The sequence below is a fragment of the Adiantum capillus-veneris genome, chromosome 5 (assembly GCF_014529385.1).
Source record: "Adiantum capillus-veneris isolate H3 chromosome 5, ASM1452938v2, whole genome shotgun sequence".
Classification (NCBI taxonomy): Eukaryota; Viridiplantae; Streptophyta; class Polypodiopsida; order Polypodiales; family Pteridaceae; genus Adiantum; species Adiantum capillus-veneris.
Window position 1 is genome coordinate 65,154,069 of NC_140935.1, and position 22,916 is coordinate 65,176,984.

The following is a 22,916-nucleotide window of genomic DNA, read 5'->3' on the forward strand; positions in this document are numbered from 1 at the left end:
GGCAACCTGTAGCAGGGCTTCAATGTCACTTCGCAGGACAGGCAGTTGGACAAATAGCTACAATTGGTCTGGTTCACATTGGACGGACCCTTTGGGTTGGGAGTGACACGTGGCAGGGTACCTACGGTGGTCTAGTGGACATCATGGCCAGGTCACCACCACCACTCAGTTTGGAGATAGATTGAGCTGGCTGGACATTTATGGGCCGTTGGTGGCTCTTATGGGTATACATATGAGTAGTCGTTTTGGGCCAGTCCTATCTTATCTTGCACGTAGTTGTCTAGAGAGAGTCTTACACAGAGCACTGCTTCACCATCCATGCACATCTGAGCCTCGACACCCCATTTGTACGTGTGAGTCCTGGGCTGGAGCTGAGTGTGTTGCCACGCCAGAGTCTGTACATGGTTCTTTGAGCTAGTCGAGTCCATATGTTCTGGTCTACTGCTGTGTCACTGTTGTTATCCATTGTTTCTGTGTTTCATTCTGTTTGAGAGAGTTTCTATTTATTGAGTGAGATTGTCACGCACATTGCACTGAGGGACACCCAGACTGTAGAGAGCATGACACATTATCCGCGCTACAGGTACTCTCATTTTGGCGATCACGGTTTCAGTCTTCCTCTCATCGAGACGGTGAGCGGTCTTGTGGCGGGCAACCTGTAGCAGGGCTACAGTGTCACTTCACAGGACAGGCAATTGGACAGTTAGCTACAGTTGGTCTGGTTCACATTGGACGGACCCTTTGGGCTGGGAGTGACACGTGGCAGGGTACCTACGGTGGTCTAGTGGACATCGTGGCCAGGTCACCACCACCACTCAGTTTGGAGATAGACTGAGCTGGCTGGACATTTATGGGCCGTTGGTGGCTCTTATGGGTATACATATGAGTAGTCGTTTTGGGCCAGTCCTATCTTATCTTGCACGTAGTCGTCTAGAGAGAGTCTTACATAGAGCACTGCTTCACCATCCATGCACATCTGAGCCTCGACACCCCATTTGTACCTGCGAGTCCTGGGCTGGAGCTGAGTGTGCTGCCACGCCAGAGTCTGTACATGGTTCTTTGAGCTAGTCGAGTCCATATGTTCTGGTCCACTGCTGTGTCACTATTGTTATCCATTGTTTCTGTGTTTCATTCTGTTTGAGAGAGTTTCTATTTATTGAGTGAGATTGTCACGCACATTGCACTGAGGGACACCCACACTGTAGAGAGCACGACACATTATCCGCGCTACAACTCTAGATTCTATCATCCTCATATGGTTTCTTTATTGTTGTTTATGAAGATTTAACATGCATAGTTCATTCTCATGGTTTTTTTCATATAAGGATGACACGATTGAATATACTGAGTTTTTGTCTTGAAGAAGGAGAAACAGTGTTAACACCTTTATCCAGAAGGTTCTCTTGTTTGAAGGCGTGCTGGATGGATATCCGCTGATAATAAAGCTCATAGTTTGTCCTGATGTCCTTCATAGGCAAGATTCTCTTGTTTGAAAGCGTGCTGGACGGACATCCACTGATAATAAAGCTCATCGTATGCCCTTCGAAGGCAAGATTTACTGTGTGTTTTGGTAATAGAGGCTTTTGAAGGTTATGTGTTTATAGAGATGACTCATGGCTGAAGGACAGCTTGGCAGAGCAGTGTTCACGTTTCTGATATGGCACTAGTTGGGGTATTCTTGTATGGAGTCCCAGAGACTGGCATAGGGACTAGCCAGTAGACGTAGGCTGGATTGGGGGTAAAGGTAAGCTCATTTTCAGGTTGAAGGTAAAGTTAAGTTGACGGTTGATCTTGCACAAATGAGGATACTTAGTCTTTGAGCTAGCAAAGGACCAAGTCCTCAATAGCAAGGAAAAGAATGTGCTTCTTGAGACTGCTACCCAAGAGATTTCTCTTATGTATCATGTAGTAAGCAAGACCCCTAGGTGAGGCGGAGGGTGACCAAGCTGAGTAACATTGGTGTGATCAATTGGACTGTAGCTAACTAATCACAGATCAAGTAGACAAACACTAATGAGATAATTAGGACAAGGTATGAGAGGTGATCACACTTACAATTTGATCTCACTTCTAGTGAAGACAAACCATTGCATGTGTTTATATAGAGATTTGTGTGTGTGGTGTGTGTGGACGAGCGGCGCGATCCTTCTGCCTTGTTCTTCACGCGATCTCCTGCTCGTGCTCAGTCACGTGAAGCAACTGGCCCTGCTGTGGTCCTGCATGCAACAGTTACCAGTCTGCCCTCTGCACGTTTTTGATCTGTGCACGAATTTGTGCTGCCTGCAAGTCGGCAGCTCTGGTTCAGGACTTCCCTGCATGTGCTCTGTCCCTGCGAGCCTTGAGCATTGTGTGACCTGCACAAGCAGTTGTGCTCAGCCCGCTCCTCGACGGTAGCCTCCTGCACAGATTTCGACTGAGAGTGTTTTGTTGGTATAGAGAGTTGGTTCTTCAGAAAGTTAGCAGTCGGAATTTGTTGTGTCACTTTGTACAGGCTCTGGTTGAAAGAGTATTGAGCTGAATGTACAGTGAGTTGTGGTTTTGTGTAGAGAAAAAGGAATTAAAAAAAAAACTTGAAGTGAGTGTTTGTTCAGTGTTTTCTTGAAGTAGGGGATTTTTCTGCTGTAGGGGTGTTTTCTTTTGGGTGGAAGGTGCGGTGTTGGTTCAATTATGGCAGAAGAAGCTGTATATAAGCGTAGAAAACAGGTTGACCTTTCCTCGATGGATGGTGCAAACGTTATCAAGAGTGCTTGTTGGAGGATTTTGCGGATGCTAGGAATGCATGGGAAGGTTAGCAACCCGCTACTCAAGTGGTTATCCCAGTTCAACAGCTTATGGATCCGGTTGCACAATATGTGTTGAATGCAGTGATTTTGTTTTTCCCTGGCAAGATGCCCTCGGACAAGATGTAGGTCAATGAGTAGATTTTTTGTTGAAAAGACGAGCAATCCGAGGGGTGTATTTTGGTGCCTGTGGTTTTTATGAGGTGTTACTGGCAGACATGGACACTCATTCCCAATTGTTGGAAATGTTGCCTTTGTTTTTCAACATGCAAATGACACATGTATTACCATGGGCGCTTACTAAAGATTATGAGAGTTTGATACGACATAGGTGCCCAATTTGGGTAGAAATAGTCGGATTTCCATGGACGTGGAAGCATTTCTTGCTTCTTCTGGCTGCTTAGTTGGGCAAAGTGATATGCCCCCCAAACTTGGATACTAATTCCAATAGATTTTGCGTGTTGTGGGGGAATACGGATAAGCCGACGGCGTCAGGATCACGGTTGACTTTGGTGATCCAATGGTAGGCAAAAGGCCATTCAAACTCAAATGGGGCAAGTTTGTAGGTGCATGTTTTAGCTGTGGCAAATTTGGCCATATGCAATCTGAATGCCAAGAGGCTTTGTTGAAATTGCCACCCTCTGCTGTTCCTACAACTAGAACTCATGTTGCCTCTCCCTCCTTTTCGTCTGTGAGGCCAAAGAATGGGGGATTCTAATGGAAGCATGCAGGTCAAACAGGGTAAAGACCAAAACAAGAGCTTGGCTAATGTGCAACCTACTGCAAAGGTTGATACCAAAGGTAAAGCCAAAATGGGAGATTCCACTGACGGTTGGCAAACTCCAAAGAAGACTGCAAAGCCTCGTGTTTTTCTTGTCTCAAGAAATTACGTATCTGCTTTGGATGGGAGAAGTGGTGGAACCTCTGCATTTGCATCTCATGATCATAAGTCGCTAATTGAAGCGTGGGATAGAGTGGTTCACTCATATAAAGATTCTCTACTTGGGGCGACATCTGTGTTGTTGCCGATGCATCAAAATCCCCCGCAAGGAACGCATATGGAATCCGCTTTATTGATTAGTAGTATAGAGGCGGATGTGCGTATGCGCAATTCTACTTGATGACAGTGCTTCCTGATTCCCTTGTAAATACTGTACAGATGCATTCTCCTCTTAGATGTTTTACGTATAATGTGCGCAGATTGTGCAACCACAACAAGTGGAAGCTAATCTGGCATTATGTGCATACAAATAAAGCAGATATAGTGGTATTACAGGAGCATAATCATCAATCATCGTATTATGTGGGATTCTGGATTGCTTATGCTAGTACTGGTTTTTTTTTATGGGAATGGGATCGTGCTAGCTAGGGTGGATGAAAGAGAACATCGTGCACACAAGTGAGTCTGTGTTGGTTAGATTATCACTCAAGCAAATTAGGTTCCAACATCAATTAACTTGGACTCATAAACACGATCTTGAGTATTTGCTAAGCCATCACAAGCTCACCATAAACAAGGGAGATTTAATGCAAAATAGACTTGTGTTTATTCATCCATGAAATGAGCTTTAAGTAGCTCTACAACCTTGCACCATTGCATGTGGGATAATTCCACCTTTCCTCGCCTTGACTCATACTCTAGGACTCTAGGGCAAAGCTCACACCTTATACTTTTTCGGGTGTTTTAATGATGATGCGACATGAATTGCAGCCGGTTTTGGTCCATAATGACACGACGGGGCGTTGGATGGTTGTTTAATGTATCGTGCCAAGGAATATTCTGGAGTTTGTTGAAATTTATGCTTATACTACCTCGACACAAAGAAGTCATCTTTGGCAATATTTGGTCAAATACCCCTGGCGTTTGCATGCTTTTTGGTGCGGAGATTTTAGTAATACACCTGCAAACATGGACAACACAACTGGCCACTCACATATGTTGAAAATTGAACGTTCTTCTTGGGATGTTATGCTTTGGATGTGCAGGCCAGTACTCACTCTTCGGAGCGGGGTTATACTTTTACCCATGATACTCACTCTGGATATAGAGCACGATTGGATCGTTGGTATGTATTGGGCACTCCGCAATTTGATATGTTTACATGTGATATAAGGATTGATTGTTCCTTTACTCTATTTGATCATTTTCCTCTTTGGATCTTGGTCCATTTTGAGACATTGGATGTAGATTCCCTACTTCCCCATAAGCGGTTGCTGCTATTAATAATGCATATCTTTCACACAAGGCATTCCAAAATGTAGCGCGGATAATGTGTCGTGCTCTCTACAGTGTGGGTGCCCCTCAGTGCAATGTGCGTGACAATCTCACTCAAACAAATGGAAACTCTCTCAAACAGAATGAAACACAGAAACAATGGATAACAACAGAGACACAATAGTGGACCTGAACATGTGGACTCGACTAGCTCAAAGAACCATGTACAGACTCTGGCGTGGCAGCACACTCAGCTCCAGCCCAGGACTCACAGGTACAAATGGGGTGTCGAGGCTCAGATGTGCACGGATGGTGAAGACGTGCTCTGTGTATAGAGTCACTGCTCTCGAGAGACGATGCTGGACCAATGGTGAAGAAGATAATTCCGATGACCAACCGCTACTACTCATATGTAACACCATAAAGGGCCACCAACGGCTCATAAATGTCAACCATGTGGTGAGCTGGCCACGAGGTCCACTAGACCACCGTCGGTAGGTACCCTGCCACGTGTCACTCCCGAGACCAGAGGGTCCGTCCAGTGTGAACCAGACCAAGTGTAACCAACTGTCCAACTGTCTGTCCTGTGAAGTGACACTGTAGCCCTGCTACACAAAACTTGATTAAAGCGGTGATTCCTCCACTTATCTCTCATATGTGTATCGATATGGATGTGGCCTGGTATCGTTTTGTCATGCGGATCCAGGCAATCATAAAGGATTATGGCTCGTGGTACATGTGCCAGCTGAAAGATAAAGTGATGAAAGATAAGGCCACTTGCCAAGCGTTAGAAAGTCTTGCAGATGCTAGACGGCTTACTGATTCGGAACAAGAGAAATTATGTGCAGCTAAAGCCTCTTTGATGCATAATAACAGGAGGAAACTTGAAAAATGGAAGGTTAGATCAAAACAACATGCTTTTATGGATAAAGGTTGTTAATCGAAACAATTCTTTAAACATTTGCACCATTCGAGGCAATCTGTCTCTATCAAAAGGGTTAAGGACAACATTGGGCAATGGACGGCCAATTAAAGTCAACTAGCCGATTCTATGGTGGATCATTTTCAACATGTTTTTGCCAGGCTTGAGACTCCCTCAAGTGAGGTCTTGCAAGCCAGACAACTACTATTGTCATATGTACATCCTATATTGACATTGAATGATGTAATTACTCTTGAAGCCAGTTTTATTGAGACTGATTTGCATGACAGTTTGTTGCATCTTGGTCATCAGAAAGCACGTGGATAGAACTGTCTTACGGTTGAATTTTTCCTTTGCTTTTGGGAGTTCCTTGAGCAGCCTGTACTTTTCATGATAAATCATGCTTGGACTACACAATCTTTGTTGTAATCGTGGAAAGAACTGGTGAAATTGTTGCCCAAGCAAACATTATGTGAAAACTTTTCACATTGGCATCCGATCACGCTTATGCAAATCATTTACAAATTGTTGTTGAAAATGATAGCTGCACGTATTAATGATCATTTGTTCTTTGGCATACATCCGGCTCCGTATGGATTCATCTCTCGCCAGCAAGTTATGGATAATATAGCTAATGATTTCATTGGAACTGAGTATGCAAAATATACTAGACAAGATGTACTTATCATGCAGGTTGGTATAGAGAAAGCGTTTGACACTGTTCATTGGACATCATTGCTCAGATCATGACGGCTTTGGGCTTTGGGCCAAGAATGTGTCGGGCCGTCTATTTTCTTTATGAGCATAGTCAATCTACTGGAATTCTTGATGGTGAGCTGGTTTGGTTAAGGGATCTTGGTAGATCGGTCAGGCAAGGATGCCCTTTGAGTGCTTTGTTGTATGCTATTGCTACACATCCTCTGTTGTTGTATCTGAACTCCTTAACGGCATCTGACCATTTACATGGATTGGATTCCATTGGAAGCCATCGTATTGGGATGTGGTTTTTGATAAGTTTGAAGGTACAATACCTGGATGCCCCATTGCTTCCAGTCTTGTACTGATTGGAAATTGGTCACGTGGGAATTGTTGTGGCATGGTAGAGATGACGCTCGTGGAAATTCACTTCGATTGGAGAGTTTGTATTGGAGTTGAGTTTTTGATCGAACTCTTGTTCAATGCTCTCCTAGACAGGCTTATTTTCTCTCCCAGAAAGGTATTGACATGATAACAGATGTGATAGACACTGATGGACAGGTGCTCTCGTTTAGACAGTCTGATCTTTCCTTTGGGCTTGGGATGCATTATAGGGGCATGTGGGACACCACTAAGGATTTGGTTGACTCAATATCTCCCATTCCACCGCTGGCTGCGGAGAATCGAATTTGTGATTGGCTCTATGCCGGTTCTTTGATCCGTTCGATATCTACAAAGAAAGTGTACTGTCATTTGTAGTCATCTTCTTAGATCCAAGATCACTGCCATAAGGTATGGAATATGACTAAGAGTGTTACATGGTGGCGGAGTAAAGTTATGAAAGTGTGGCATACTAGTTGCCTCTGAAGGAGCGATTGTTTATGTGGAGATGCATCGTTGGGGTTCTCCCGATTGGCAAATTTCTGCGTTCCATAAGATTGGCCTCTTCACGATGTGTTTGCTGTGGTGCAAGCATTGAGAATATTCCACATTTATTGTGGTCTTATTCTTGTACGCAACAGTTTGTGGATAGCATCTCGACAGCTCTTCGCACACGTTTCCCTAGCATGCATTTTGGTAGATTTTTCTGGATCTTTGGAGTGCTTCTGCCACTACTTCGGCCGTATGCATACTTTTTCGGCTGGGTTAGATTCCAGGTCCTATGGACAGTGTAGAGAGCATGTAATTTCCTCATGTTTCAGCAGATTCAAGAGGAGTATGTTTCCTTTCTCAAGACTTCCCTTCGACGGTCTCTTCAAGTTTCCTATGACTTGGACGAGCTCCCCAATTGGTCATTATGAGCTCTACTTTTACTGTTTCTGATTTGCTTTGTAATATTTTCTATGGGTTTTCCTCGTGTTGAGGTTTCCCATTGGTAATTTAATATGACATTACAAAAAAAAAAGTTGATATACAGATTTCTTGGAGAGAGATTTAGGTATGATAAGAGTGATGGATAAGTGTGATTGGGGTTGGAACACTCATGCTCCAATCAATGAAGTATAGCGAAATCTTTCCTGAAAGAAACATAAATAACCACCACTAGAGTTCACCATCCCCCTTCAAGGATGGATTAGATCATTCACTTGGAAAATGTTCCCCTCTTAAACTAGTTGCTGCCCAATGTTCTGACTGATGAGAGGCAGATGTAGTAGTTTTGTTGTTTCGGTCCAGGTTAAAAGCCTCCAAGAAAATTAGCCCAATTGCTGTGAGTAGGAACGGACAGGATGAATGAACCCATGCATGTTAAGCTCTTTGAGAAAATGCTTGGTAATGCAGACTTGTTTGACTAAAAAGTGAAACTGGAGCTCTCAGAATGGGTGATCGCGAAATTATCATCAAAGAAGAGGCAAATGGGTGTCGGATCATTAGATCGCAGTAGCCAATATGCATGAAGCAGTGCAAAGAGCTGGATGGATTTGCATGAAGCTAGTGGGGTAGTAACATATTCAGCTTCATTGGAGAAGAGAGCAATAGACTTTTAATGCTTGGTTTCCATGAGATTAAACCACCAGATAATACAAACACATAACTCAATGCGGATAAACAGTGGGAATTTCTGCTAAGTGCATTAGCAGCAGTATATCAAGCTAGTTGTAATGGCATATACAGATCATAAGTAGTCTTCTTATTGTTTTAATTTCAATCTTCTAAATTTATTTAGGCTTTGACATTTTGTGTTTCCCTCTCTCTTTGGAGTTCAATCAGGGGAATGGTACCCTGAAAGATTTTTCTTGTTGCTCAATATTACAAGATTGTTTCTCTACGAAACGTCTTTTTTCATATATCAAGGTATTTGCAGGTGTGGACTTGGACTTTGCAGAATACGAGGGGTTCAATCCCTGCACCAAGGCAGAATGCAGCTGCTACATACCTAGGGACAAAATTCTATGTGCATGGTGGGAAAGGAAGTCTTCTGCTGGAGGACTTGCATGCATTGGATACCTCAGGCTTCACTTGGAGCAGGGTATGTTGGTAACTTGTCTTTGTGTTTCTAGAAAATAGGTGGTAAGATCCAAAGTGGACTGAAAAAATCTCAGTATCATTCTGTTTGTATGCCAAAACAACAGCCTTCAGTTGCACACCTTCTTCTTTTACCGGTGCCTAGATGCCTGATCAAATTATATTAACTTTCACACAAACTTGTGCTAAATTGTAAGTAGGTTGTGCTAAATATCTGGGGACACATCAAGCGTTTCTTTGCTAAACCAATTATGGATGGATGCACACAATCGTTATACTAAGTATCAGGGGACCTTCAAGCATAATTAGGGATGGATGCTTATGATTGTTATGGTGATGTTGATGTCAACATTATGAATGCTCTTTGGCTGTGCATATGTCCACTGCAAAACACATGGGGTAGCACACATGAAATATGCACCGTTGAGTTACGAGTTAACTTGTGCCACGCAAGAAGGCTGTAAACTTGTTTACTTTGAAAGATAGGTAATGGCCAAGTCCAATACACTTTATGTATAATGCACTATGTGATTGGGAGTATGTAAGTCGGCTAGATAAGTATGCGATTTCAGGTATATATGCTGGCTAGATCAGTATACAATTGCCCATCAGTTTCAGTAGCTACACCATGTCAGGCTACCACGCTCGAGTGATGAACGCCGGGAATTGGTCATCTTGGTGAGTAGTGGTTGAACCTTGATATGTTGACAGTCCCATCTCTTTCTTTTTTCTTTTCTTAGAATGCTTGGCATAGACACTTTATGTGGTACATACTTTTCGTGGGGTGAAATTCAATGAATGAACTGAAATGTAGTACTAGTGTCCGCAAGAGGCCAAAGTCATACAATGTTCTGGAGAACATTCTGATAAGTGATGCAATTGTCTGGGAAAAAGGTACTCAAAAGTGATAAGGAAAAACCTGATGACAGGCTCCTAAACTTGGAAGGTAATAGAGCAAAATCAAGTTACAATTTGGGTAAGATACAGAGGTGGGGATGGGGCTGCTACAACAATTGGGGAGGATATATATAGTGGGTGAACCTGTGAAGATCCCATACAAGAATACTAGGCCAGTTGGTGGTCATCTATTAACCTGCCTCATTAGGTCGCTGTTTCCATGTCCTTCATGGTGAAGAATTTTAGAGGCCTCAGCACGTCTGAAGTGAGCTTTCTACTCATTCTCGACATACATGTCAATGCAATTTCCAAATGTGCTGGATTTTGTTTTATTCTAGTTATGAATAAAGTGATTCATCATACAATCTGTGGGTAACAAGTGCTTTAGCTTCTGTTCCTATTAGGTGTCTCAAAAAGGATTTGGACCTTCTCCAAGGTACAAGCATACCTGCTGGATCCATCAAAACAGGTATTGTTGTCCATGCTTTGTGAACATTTATTTAATAGTTCGTGCTTTTATGTTCTGAATGAACTGTGGCCCAAGAATATCAGCTTAGTTGCTGGGAAAATATGCCTCTAGTAAATTAAACAGAATGTACCTTCTTTACCCATCTGAGAAGCATCCCAAACACACAGACCCAGTGTAAAATACATTTAAAGAAAGTTTTAAGAAGGTTTGTGGCCAAAAAGGTATCATTAATCAATAGGGGAAGAGATAACGAAATCCAAAGCTCATGGCTCTTTTAGGAACTACCTAATTTACAAGGTTACCTTTTGTAGAGGGCAGATGTCCATGACCACAAGGACCTCAATTGCAGCCTCCTCACCATCAGCAGATTCAAGCCATCATTACCCACTTTCCGAGGAGTACTTCATGACAACGCAAGGGTCTCTTCTTCTCAAGGCAATCCTCTATGGAGATACCATGTTGAGGAGAGACTACTCCTGCAACTTGCCAGTTGCAGCCTACAGCTTCAGAGTTGTTCAGGAGAGATTTCTTTCTATTCTAGCAAGAGATTTAGTTAGGATTATGCTCTATGATGCGAGGTATCATAAAAGGTTGTCCTTTGTTATGGTCTCATGGGCCATTTTGGCATTTAAGGGACATTAATCTAGCTATCTTTCTTGCTTTCTTTCTTCTAAGTCCCCAAAAAGAAGGGATGTTGCAAAGCGTGCTCTTTATTGGTCTTCTTGGATACTATATTGACCATGGTAGGAAAGGCCAAGGCCACATTGCTGCTCAATTTCAGGTTAATTCTGGAGTTTGAATCTCAGATGCATGCAATAGATAGAGAGTCTCAACCAGCAAGCATATTATGGACAGGCCAAACAATGATCAGACGAGGACACTGGCTCAGAAGCTGGTTAACAGTCGGAGGACCTCTTCCTCAACTTATCCTCCCTTCCTCAGCTTCCCACTTCAAGCACACAGCCCAAGTACAGATTTAGGGCATCAGTAGCAGCTCTTAAGGGAGCCATTTTTCTCCCCTTCTGGAGCTTAAAAAGAGGCAATATTTTCTTAGCTTCTTAGAAGAAATGGAAACCTAAAATCTAGACCTTAAGTCAGTGGATGAGGAAGTAAGAAATATGGTGTGGAGAGAATGAACTAAAGGATTTAGTGTGGTCTTCATCCTTCAGCACCAGTCTATCCTTAATTGTGAAGTCTGCATTTCCCAACATTTGACACATGTAGGAGCATATTTGGAAACAAGAGGGTTCTTGGTTCGTGGTCTCCTCTTGGATAGTGGGCCCTGAGCTCTTGGTTCATGGCTGGTGAGCCTTGGAACGAGATTCTATCGTCCGGTATTGAAACCTGTTAGAGTTCCCCCAGTAGGTGACACTTGGCTTCTTAAGACTCATTAAGGTTTTTGCAGAGATGCACCAAGTTGGGAAGAACAGAGGCTGAGAGGATAGGTTTGCAATGAATATTTTGCGAACTGGGAGAAGCTTCACCCAAAGATTGTGGACAAGAGACTCTACCAGCCGCTATTACGGAACCCTTGATTTGTGCAAAACAAGGCCATATGCTTGGCAATCAATTGCATGTAGCTTGGGTTCCCAAGGTGGCCGGTGGTGCATGGAGTTTTAGGGACCAGCTTCAATGTTATGACCTGGAAGAAGATGTACAGTTTCACCAGTTGAGCCTGTTGTGGGGTGGGCAGGTCATGCACTAGGTTATACAAGCAATATTTCCGTGGAATGCCACTGTCCTTTCAAGCTCCAAGTTCCTCTTGAGTGGATGGGAGCTACTTTCTGTTTTATGTATGTATTTGTATATTCCTTTTTTTGAGATGGCCATGTAAAAATTCAGAGGATACAGGGTTTTATTTGCATGGCCACAAGGCCAACCTTCACAGCCAAGCAGGCTCTTAAGACTTTCGTGGCATTTTGCATGCTGCATGCTTCCCAAAATCAAAGCATACGGTCTTTTATTTTCTTGTTCGCAGGCTTTATGTGGTTGGAGGGCTAGGCGTAAAGGGTGAACCCTTGAGTTCTCTGTATGTTCTTCCTCTAAGTATGGAGACAAGAACTGACAACAAGTTCAGGTAGATTTGTTTTTTGCGGTAGATAAAAATTATCAATTGATTGTGTCAAGGAGAATTTGATTAACTTAAACCAAAACTTGTCATCACATGTTCTGCAGTACAACTCTTTCAAGTTCCAGCATTCAAGACAAAAGCTCAAATCTCCAATCAAGTAAGCCAATTTTGCTAATTGAAAGATTTCAAAACCTAAAAACATGTTATGACAATCGTTGAAATTTATTTGAATTAACATTCAATGACCTTCCTATGTCTGCCATATTTCGATAAGCATATCCAATGGTATTAGACTATAAGCAGCAGCCCAAATTGCAGCCGGTTCCTAATGATTGTAGGAGACTATAACCAGCACGAAAAAGAGCTAAATGCAATCCATTTTTTAATGCTCTGCAGCTGCACACCAACAGTGATTCCCGATCTGCAAAGCTTGACGGTGCTGCATCTTGCAAGGAAAAAAATTGTGTGTGTGAAGATGAAGGCCACGGTGAGTCATGCGCTCGGCCTCCACACAACTGCCGCATATAAAGAACCATATTCTGCTTACACTTGACCTATGTTATCATACACAGGCTGGGTCTGCTTCCGTTTCATAAGGAAGGAGAGGTAGCACCTTTATTTAGATAAACTTAACTTGATAGTAGTTATGCCACCCTACAAAGGAGAATATTAAGACTTGTAGTTGGCAGAGGATTAAGGTCTTTTGTACCAAGAGCAAGAATCTGCTTTTTGCTCGTGTTATTCTTGAGATCTCTCTTGCAGAGTATGCCTGGTACGTGCGGGAGGAGAAACTAGTAGCTGAGGTATGATGTATCCAGATGAGTGGTTTTCACCATGACAACAGCTATAGTCATATTTCCTTTTTCTGATGTACACTAGAACTAGTAACTGCACTGAACAAGGGGAAGAACACAGAACTACCCAGCTGTACAGAGTAGCTAGAAACATTCATAGGAAAGCTGATGTATCTCTGCGGTGATATCACCAACTTCCAAAGAAAACCGTAACGATTGCCTAAGGGAAAGCTTGAAGAGTGGGAACGGGTCTGCATGAGTACGATGAAACATGTAAGCATTATGTTGACGCCACAGGGTCCAATAAGCCCAGTATCTGACCCACATAAAGAAGACCACTAAATGTTGTAGTGTCGGTGAGAAAAATGACAAATGCCGAGAACCTTTTGTGAAAAACAGCCCCAGGAAAACGGAGCCGCATATAGGCCGATACACGGCGAAGGAAGTCTTTGGTAACGTAGGAATCCCACAACAAGTGTCAAATACCCTCTCCTGCAGTGGAGCAACAAACGCAAGAGGAGGGACGAATATGACACGCCCTAAGAAAAGTGCCAACAGGAAGCACTCCAAGCAAACAGCACCAAAGAAACAATCGCTCCTTCAAAGGCAAATGGCTTTTCCACAAGGCAGAGAGAAGCTTCCTCCACCAGAGATCAGATTTGTGCATGTGCCAAAGGGCATTGCAATGATCCGCAAGCCATGATTATGGTAGAAGAAGAGCATAAATTCCACCCGCAGAAATATCTCAAAAAGGCGTTTCCCGAAAGTCCCAATCAGACATGCGATCACCATCAGATAAAGGTGAAACTGGCAAAAAGTCAAGCAACATACTTTGAAGTTCTCTCCAAAACTGACGATAATGCATGCCCAATCCAAAACGGCAAGCGGCGAAGGGAAACTCAAAAGTATATCTAGCCTCATCGACTACATCCTCAACCACACGAATGCTACGGCCAGAGAGAAAGTAAGCCTGGCGAGGGGAGCGGTCAACCAAAGTAAGAGAAAATGCTCGGCTCCAATGGAGACTCTCCAAGCGAATCGAATCACCTTCCTGCCGAGGATTCCATGAAAGATGAATCGTAACCTCTTTCCAGGAAGACACTAAAGTGGAAGCAAGAGGACAACCAGGAATGTACCCTTCCATCTTGCCAAAAACCACCTCCCAAATAGATGGTTGCCAATGGCCAAAAGAGGAAGTAACAACATGCTGACCAAGGTGTGCAAACATAAGAGTCCAAGGCTGAATTTGTTGCGCAAGTGTAGGCAACAACATGCATGCGCAAGGCCACCCAGGCGTTTAGTGATAGTGGATGGTGGATCTGGCATAAACATGATGACTAAGTTCACTATGTTGGCTTTAGGCTTGCAGCCAGGGTAGTTTTCGTACGACGTACGGAACGTCTCGTTCCGTACCACAGATCACATGCTGTCCCGTTCATTTAGTACGTTCAGTACGGTCAGATTTTATGTGGTTTTTTATAGCCATTGGCAACTCTTGACTGTTGACCAAGGGCCATTGAGGACAACTTTTGGGGCTGTTTTGGAGTGCCAATTCAAGCACTTAAGCCACAGTGGATTCTATGTGCTAGGGCTCCACTTCTCTTATGGTCTCCCTCTCTCTCATATGCCACTGCACTGTGTATTATGAGATACGAGGGCGCTTCCATTGCTTATTCAGGGAGGGCTTTGGACCCCTAGATAGAGTCATGAAGTATGAGGATCAGAGATGCCTTGGCTTATATCTACTTGAGCTAGAGCGGCATAGGGATAGTCTATTGAGGAAACATGGGACACAACAGTCACAGAGACCGATCACAAATTTCTTTGGATCAGGAAAACTAGGAGAGCAGCCACCAGCGCAGAGTTGTGCCCGCGTGCATACCAGAGGCACCCTCATTGACAGGGCGATTGAGCTTGGGAGATCGAGGCGACCACGACTGAGACACAGGAGCACACTCCATAGACGGAGACTTCAGCAGAGGATCAGGGACATCCTAGCACGACATCCGGAGTGTCATTGAGAACTTACTCTACACTTCATTTTCACTGTCACTACTCACTTCTCATTTTTATTTTTTGCATTCAGTACCTTTGTACTTTTGTACTTTTGTATTCAGACATTGTACTAGTTTCACCACTTTGTATCAGTTGGTCTCATAGGTCATTTTGGCCTTTTGAAGACGTTAATATATCATATCATATCATATATATCTCACGCTCTCCCTCTCTCATCAAGAGTCATCATCCATGCTCTCCCTCTCTCATGCTCTAGCCTCTTCCTATTTAAGCAATGCCTCTCCATCTTGTTCTCCAACACTTCCAAGCTCTCAATGCTCATTGCTCTCAAGCTCTCAATGCTCTCATTGCTCAATGCTCCCATGTTCTAGCTCTCAAGTGACTATCTCTAAAGACTAGAGTTTTGCCTCTTCTCTCCATTGGGTCTCTCCCTCTCAAGCTTGCATTGAAGATCTCATAATGTCAAGTTTCTTTAAGTGTAAAGTTTAAACCCAAGGGCCTAAGCCTTAGTCGTAAATTATTTGTTTTTTTATGTTGAACGTACGTAACGTCATCGTACATCTTAATTTTTTTTAGTTCGTTTAGTACCGCACATCGTCGTACATGTACAAAACGTACGGGACCGTACGAGACCACTATGCTTGCAACCTACTCGTCATGCCCCCTTCATAGTAACATTGGACGACCAGAGAATAGTATACCCTGTGGGCATAGTGGAAAAGGTGCCTCTGCAGGTATAAGATTTCACCTTTAGTTTGGATTTCGTGGTGGTTCGCCTTCCATAGGTTGAGGGAGGATTTCCTCTGCTCATCGGTAGACCATGGTTGCGGCACACTAAAGCACTGCATGATTGGGGAAATGACTCAATGTGGATACACACTCCTGGCTCCCCAATGAAACCTATTAAACTTGAAGGAGGTGTGGATATAGTGGTGCACCATAGTTCCTTGTCAATAGAATCCAATCCTGAACTAAATCATCCTACTCTACTGATGGGTCAGAAGAAGATTTGCTGGATTGGTTGGAAGCTACCAAGTCTATGTTTGGTTATGAGGTCTCTATTCAATCTTTGCCGACGGATGCAACAGGTGTAGAGGTCACAAAGTCTAATGAACTACCTTTCAACAGGCTTCCTCAGGGCATGTTCCAAGTAGATAGGTATATTTGGACATCCGCCAACTTCTGCTGCGGTTTTTGCCTTCTTCTGACAATTTATTCCTTGTGGTGTTTTCTCGCCCCTCTTCAACCCCTAGCCACCCCATTCCCTCTCATCCTGCCCACCCCCTGCACCCTACCCTCTCCCCACTTGCCCCTACCCACCCCCTTTCTCTCTCCTCGCCCCTACCCTCTTTCACTCGCCCCTACCACCCCCTCACACCCCCTCTCGCCCCTACCCTCTTTCACTCGTCCCTACCCACCTCCTCACACCCCCCTCACCCCTACTCTCACCCCCTTCGCCCCTACCCACCCCCTCACACCCCTCGCCCCTACTCACACCCCCCTCGCCCCTACCCACCCCCTCACTCCCCCTCTTGCCCCTACCTCTCTCACTCGCCCCTATCTTGCCCCCTCGCCCCTACCCACCCCCTCCCACTCGCCCCTATTTAGCCCAACCTATCACCTCTACCCACTCATCCCCTACCTACCCCTTACCCGCGAGTGAAAAAATGAAGCACCGAGATATGCCCATATATACAGAGAAGCCCATAATGGAATTTCTGTGAGAATCATAATTGTGCACGAATTAGAAAACTGCAGCCCACCACTTTGCTGAATAAAAGGCAGAAAATCGATTCAAAAATGGACTTGTCTGTCTTCAGTTTTTGCTTTCTAGCCAGCTTACCTCATTGAGCCGGGGTTATTACTTCTTCAGCATATCTTGCTAAATATTGGCATTGTTTCTTTGGTACTTTCTCCTAGGAACTCAAAATCCTCTCCAAACATCACCTTCTTCGGTCAGAGTGTACTGCGTTCCTCTCCAAACAACACCTTCTTCAATCAGAGTGTACTACGCTTTTCCTGGTGTTTCACTGTTCTCTCTAGTTTCACTGCTCTATCTCACCGGGACGGTGAGTGGTCTTGTGGCAGGCAACCTGTAGCAGGGCTATAGTGTCACTGGCATGGGACAAGCAATTAGTTGCAGTTGGTCTTGAGATCACACTGGGCGGACTCTCGCCTAGGCAGTGACACGTGGCAAGTGTTACGGATGGTGGTCCACTGGACACCGTGGCCAGATCACCACCACCTCAGTTAGGAAATAGGCTTAGCTGGATTGGGATATCTGCCATCTGTTGGTGGCTCTTCGGAGATACATATGAGTGGTTGGTTCCAGTCGTCGGGAGATACATGATCTACTTTTGTGTGGTCCGTCATCTAGAGTCTCTCAAGCGAGTCTAGACACACAGCACGTCTGCACATCCCTACACATCTGAGCCTTGACACCCCATTGTACCCGTGAGTTTTGGGCTGGAGCTGAGTGTGCTGCCACACCAGAGTCTGTATCGGTTTTGTGAGATAGTGGAGTCATATGTTCTGGTCTACTGTTATGTCTCTGTGTGATCTGTTGTTATCTATTGTTTCCTTTGTTTTCAGTCTGTTTTGAGTGAGATAGTCACGCACATTGTACTGAGGAGCACCCACTTCAGAGAGCACGACACATTATCCGCGCTACATGCTCCAACTCTTACCTAAGTTAGGCACAACATTTCTCTCCGTGCAGTCTTGCCAAGGCAGCCTTCTACTCTCGCAAAAGTTTCTCGTAGTTGCATGAAGGTTTGGATTTGAGCATGTTTAGCACTTTTGTTGCAGAAATTGCAGAGTTTTTTTGAGGCTTTAAGGAGTTGTGGTTTATGGTCTATACCCACATTGGGTATGGAGGCCTGCACGCAATTCTATATGGAGAGAGTTGTGCAAGTTTTTATATATTGTGGGAGATGTATGATTTGAAATGGTGGTTTTAAGAAGTTGAATTGTGAAGGGGAAGGCTTTGTTTACAAGTGCATTGGTTGGTGAGAACATTAACTTTGTGCCTAAACTGGCTTTCTCTCCCTTGATACCTTGCTGCTAGTAAATTCCCAAGAGGATACTCCTGTTTGAGTTGAGATTTTTGCAAGGGGATATGTGGAGCTTTTTGTGTTCTTGAATTGAAGGTTTGACACTTTTGGGTAACATTGCTATAGAAGTGCTCAGTTATTTCTTTGTCCAACAGCATGTTATATCTAATACAAGTAAAATACAGATGTTCAGTTATAGGGTCCTACTACACTTCACTGTTTTGTGCTAAGTTGGTGTAGCCTATTGTCATGATGCTCTATTGTTATTTCAGTTCTAATTTGTAGTCACACAATTGTCTCTAGTTTGTCTCCAAAGAGACTTTTGCATGTTGCACAGATGTACCCCAATGCACTAGAGAGGGCATGAAACCTTTTTGTACCATAGGTGCTCTCTTTTTTGGCACACCATATGGGTCCCGGGACCTTTCTAAACAAATCTCATAGGCAGTAGCCATATCAAGCGCTATAACTCAGAAAGAGTCGACATGATAGCAGACTACTTGTTGGCAAGAATCTGCATGCTAGCCATAATAAGGTCCAACAATTGGTACGAGTGTAGAACTTGATACACTTCCGTCATTGCCTCCGCTTGTGTTTGATCAGTCTACGTATGACCCATAGTAGGGCAGAGGCCAAGTATACTTGGTAAACACTATCAGAGGTTCATATGAGCTATGCAAGCAAAGATGCTATCTTTACAGCCTTTCTCAAAGTAGACTTCTAATCAACCTTGGAAAGATGTGAGTGGTTGTGCATCAAACTACTAATCAAATCTCCACCTTTGACAGTGCCCTTAGAAAGATACTACATCTTATCTTTTCAGAGGATTTTTCTCACCTTGCCTTAAACAATAGGAGCTGTAGCAAATCTAGAAGATAGTTGAGGCCTGCAAAATGCAATGGGTTGTTTAACCTGAGGTGAGGAGAAATTGCAATTAATCTTGGCACCATTCATATTGCTGCAGCTATGTTAATTTCTATGACTGCTAAAAGTTTAGTCACCTCAAGTGCATTGTTTTTTTACCTGGTGCAGAAAATTACATGTGGACCGAGCACGATACTGAACTTGAACCATGCCTTACCAATGTGTAACGTCTTGCTGCTCAACAAGCTTATTTTTTTGAATTTATTTCATGCATCTGTGGAAGATCTCACAAATTTCATGCTTTAAAATGCATACATGTTTTTTGGTTCTTATTGACCTTCTTGACTTAATGATAGATTCTGCCATTGTGGGGAGAAGATGGTTGTACTTCAAGAAGGTCCTCAACATGCAGAAACAATCCCTTATTGTTCAGAGGAGCTATCTAATTTAGAAGGATCATCATGGGACTATTACCTGGAGGTCAACTGTGATGCCCTACAGCAAAAGGTTTAGTATTTACTTATGAAACACTCCACAAGGAATATCATAGATCTGCATCACAGTATGATAGGTCAACTGTGATGCCCTACAGAAAAAGGTTTAGTATTGACTTATGGAACACTCCACAAGGAATTCCATAGATCTGCATCAAAGTAGTACGATAGGTAGCTCTCTTCTTCATGCGGTTGTTCTTGACCAAGTGGCTTCATAAAGCTCTACCAGCTTGAGGGTATAGAACCTCAGGGCAGCATACTCGCAAGGTTACCAGGAAGCCTGCCAGCTTCAAGAGTTCTCGGTGACTTGCTATTAAGCTCTTTTATGTCTCTCTTTCTAAAGATTTGTATCATGTCAAGGGTTCTACTCGTTAATTCAAAATTCAGAAAAACTAGGTTCTGTGCATTGCTTTAAAGCCATATTGGCCTAGATTGACTGTAGAATCTACTTGCTTATATTGCATGTAGAGCCCGTACACTTTGGCGAAGCATTTGGAGCTCATTGGTATGCCTTTAAGTAATTGTCGGAGGCCACATTGCCAAAGCAGTGCAAGAATTGTGTTCTATTCTTACTTTTGATACTTGAATGCCAATTCCCCCTACCCCCTATATCAAAAGCATGCTAGCATGTACTTCCTCACAACACCCTTTGGAGCCTCTGAAGATGGCAAAGACCAATGGTCCAGAGTGACAACAAGCCCTTGGATGGAGGCACTCCAGATAGGTTGCATTAGGGTTGTCCAGGTCCGATGGACACACCCCTATGTCTGACCCATCTAGTCCCATACGGATGTCCAAACTAGTAGGTTAGGCATCCGATCAGTTTGACTGTTGACTGACTAGATTTTTTTTTGGGTAGATTTAGGCCCACTTACTACTAACCCATCTACTAACTTAACCATGTATACACTTATTCTTTAATACAACAGAATAAGGAGCTGCAAAACAAGATAACATTGTTGTGCGCTCCACCCAAAGCAGGTCTCTCTCTCTCTCTGCTATCGCACTTGCACTCGCACACGCTTCCGTTGCGCACATCCCACTTACTACTAACCATCTACTAACTTAACCATGTATACACTTATTCTTTAATACAACAGAATAAGGAGCTGCAACAGGATAACGTTGCTGTGCGCTCCACCCAAAGCAGGTCTCTCTCTCTCTCAGCTCTCGCACACGCTTCCCGCGGCACCTTCACAAGGCAGTCCAAAGATCGACAAAGCCCACTACTGAGCCCTCTAAAGTACTACCACAAAAAGGGTCAACCTTTCGTGCTGAGTAGAAGTCCACCAGGCCCATTACCCCTACCCTCCCATGCATCTACCTCCACTCTCTCAACTAGTTCTTCACCTCCCAGGTCACCTTCCCGAGTACAGTTCTCACCCATTGTGTTACAACAAGCTCTTGAACAACAGGCTCCCGAGCAGGCAACCATGGAGGAGCTGACCAGCGTTCTGGCTAAGGTGAAGATAAAGTTTCCGACTTTCGAAGGACTCTCCAGAGAGGATGTAGACGACCATGCTAGGAGATTTGTCTCCCTCTGCAAGGGTTGTGGTCCGAACAAAGAAGAGGCCTACCTCGTGCCCTTCCCGTCAACCTTGGACGGCTTAGCAGATAAATGGTACAATCAGTTTGGGCAACACTAAGGCAACAGTTCTGTGAAGCTTTCAGACCAGGTGACTTCCAAGAGAAGGTTATGGATGAGTTGGCAAACCTAGTGCTCCAGCCAAATGAGACTTTTGCAGAACTCATGACAAGAACAAAGTCTCTGGTTACCAAGCTTCCCCAGCAACGAGGAGAATTCATGGTCAAGAAGTGGGTGGAGAAGGCTCTTTTTAAGACTTCTCAGCAAAAGCTCCGAGAGAGTCTTCGACCTAAAGCCACTTTGGAGAAGTTTTTCACTGTTGCTACTAGGATAGAAGGAGCAAGAAGGCTATTCAACGACTCTCCTCAGGTAGAGACTGCCTCTGTACTCTTGGAAAGTCCATCTGACCCCTTGGCTTCTCTACGTAGGGAACTAGAAGCAATGAAGTTACAACGGGGTCTTCAAGAGGAGAGATCCTTCTCTCTTCGACAAAAGAAGCCTCCACAACAAGAGGCTTTGGACCAGATCAAGTAGGAGCTAGAAGAGCTCAAGGCTCAGCACGAGTCTAAGCTTGTGGTTTGGTGTAGCTCATGTCGCTCTCTTGGGCATCCTCTGCAGGAATGCCCGCTTCGAGCTTACTGCCACTTCTCTGAGAAGCCTGGACATGACAACGAAGATTGCTACTATCTGAAGGGATTGCGAAAATTACAATAGAGCCTTACCCCAACGATTCAACAAGGCTTGACACCTATTCACCCAGGGTTGGCACTTGCATCCAATATGGTTTTCCCCTATGTCCATTCAAACCGCATGCCACCTTTGCTGACAACCCCTCCTATGCAAGGTATGCAGAGCACTTTTCCATATGAAAGCTTTTATCATGCTAATGCTCCCTCACCCCCTCAGAGCTTCTGCACTTTCCAGGAGTAGAGACCACCTCGCCAGCCGACTCGCCCATCCCATCGGCCCATTTTATGCCACAGATGCGGGAATATGAGCATTACCAAAGCAAATGTCCCTTGCGCGAAGGGTCTCCTCCTTGTCGTCATTGCCCTAAGCCTAAGGATCACTACAGTAAGGATTGTCTCAGGAAATGGGCATCCACGTCTTCAAGCCCGAGTCCGAACCAACAAGAGTTCACGTTTCCAAAGATCAACCTGATAGCGGTGAGCACCATTCCTCAGTTGTCACAAACTACTCGTGTGGTTACCCCTTTGGATAGGCTGCAGCAAGTGGAAAAGCCCATTGGTGTCCTCACACAGGCACAAAGGGAAGCCCTCGGCCTGAGCCTTAGAGAATGTCCAACTCTTCCATCCCCACTTCCACAACCTAGTCTACCTGTAGCATTTGACTAGCCAACCGTTGGTGCCAAAGACCGGCTTACCTCCATGCTATCTGATATTGATGAGAGTTTCTAAGAAGCAGTGGCTAACTTACAGTAGATCAAGGTACCAGAGAATGCCCTAATCAAATGAGAAAAGCCTACAACAGAGACCATCTTGAAGAACACCTTTCAAAAAGTGTCACTTTACGGCATGCTCTAGCTGTATAAAAATCTTCGAAATGACACCCTTACAGTCATTCAATCTTTGTACCT

At 44.1% G+C, this 22,916-nt stretch overlaps 1 protein-coding gene across 1 annotated transcript in view; it reads left to right on the plus strand.

Annotated features, from left to right (window-relative positions):
- Window positions 1-22,916, plus strand: part of LOC147457446 (dynein regulatory complex subunit 7-like) — a 318,156-nt gene that overhangs the window by 140,218 nt on the left and 155,022 nt on the right. Inside the window, exons 11-16 of the mRNA XM_086512336.1 lie at window positions 8,916-9,080; window positions 10,378-10,442; window positions 12,421-12,519; window positions 12,618-12,670; window positions 19,409-19,463; window positions 19,597-19,747. Of these exons, the coding sequence (XP_086368462.1) occupies window positions 8,916-9,080; window positions 10,378-10,442; window positions 12,421-12,519; window positions 12,618-12,670; window positions 19,409-19,463; window positions 19,597-19,747 (588 nt within the window). The remainder of the gene's footprint in view (window positions 1-8,915; window positions 9,081-10,377; window positions 10,443-12,420; window positions 12,520-12,617; window positions 12,671-19,408; window positions 19,464-19,596; window positions 19,748-22,916) is intronic.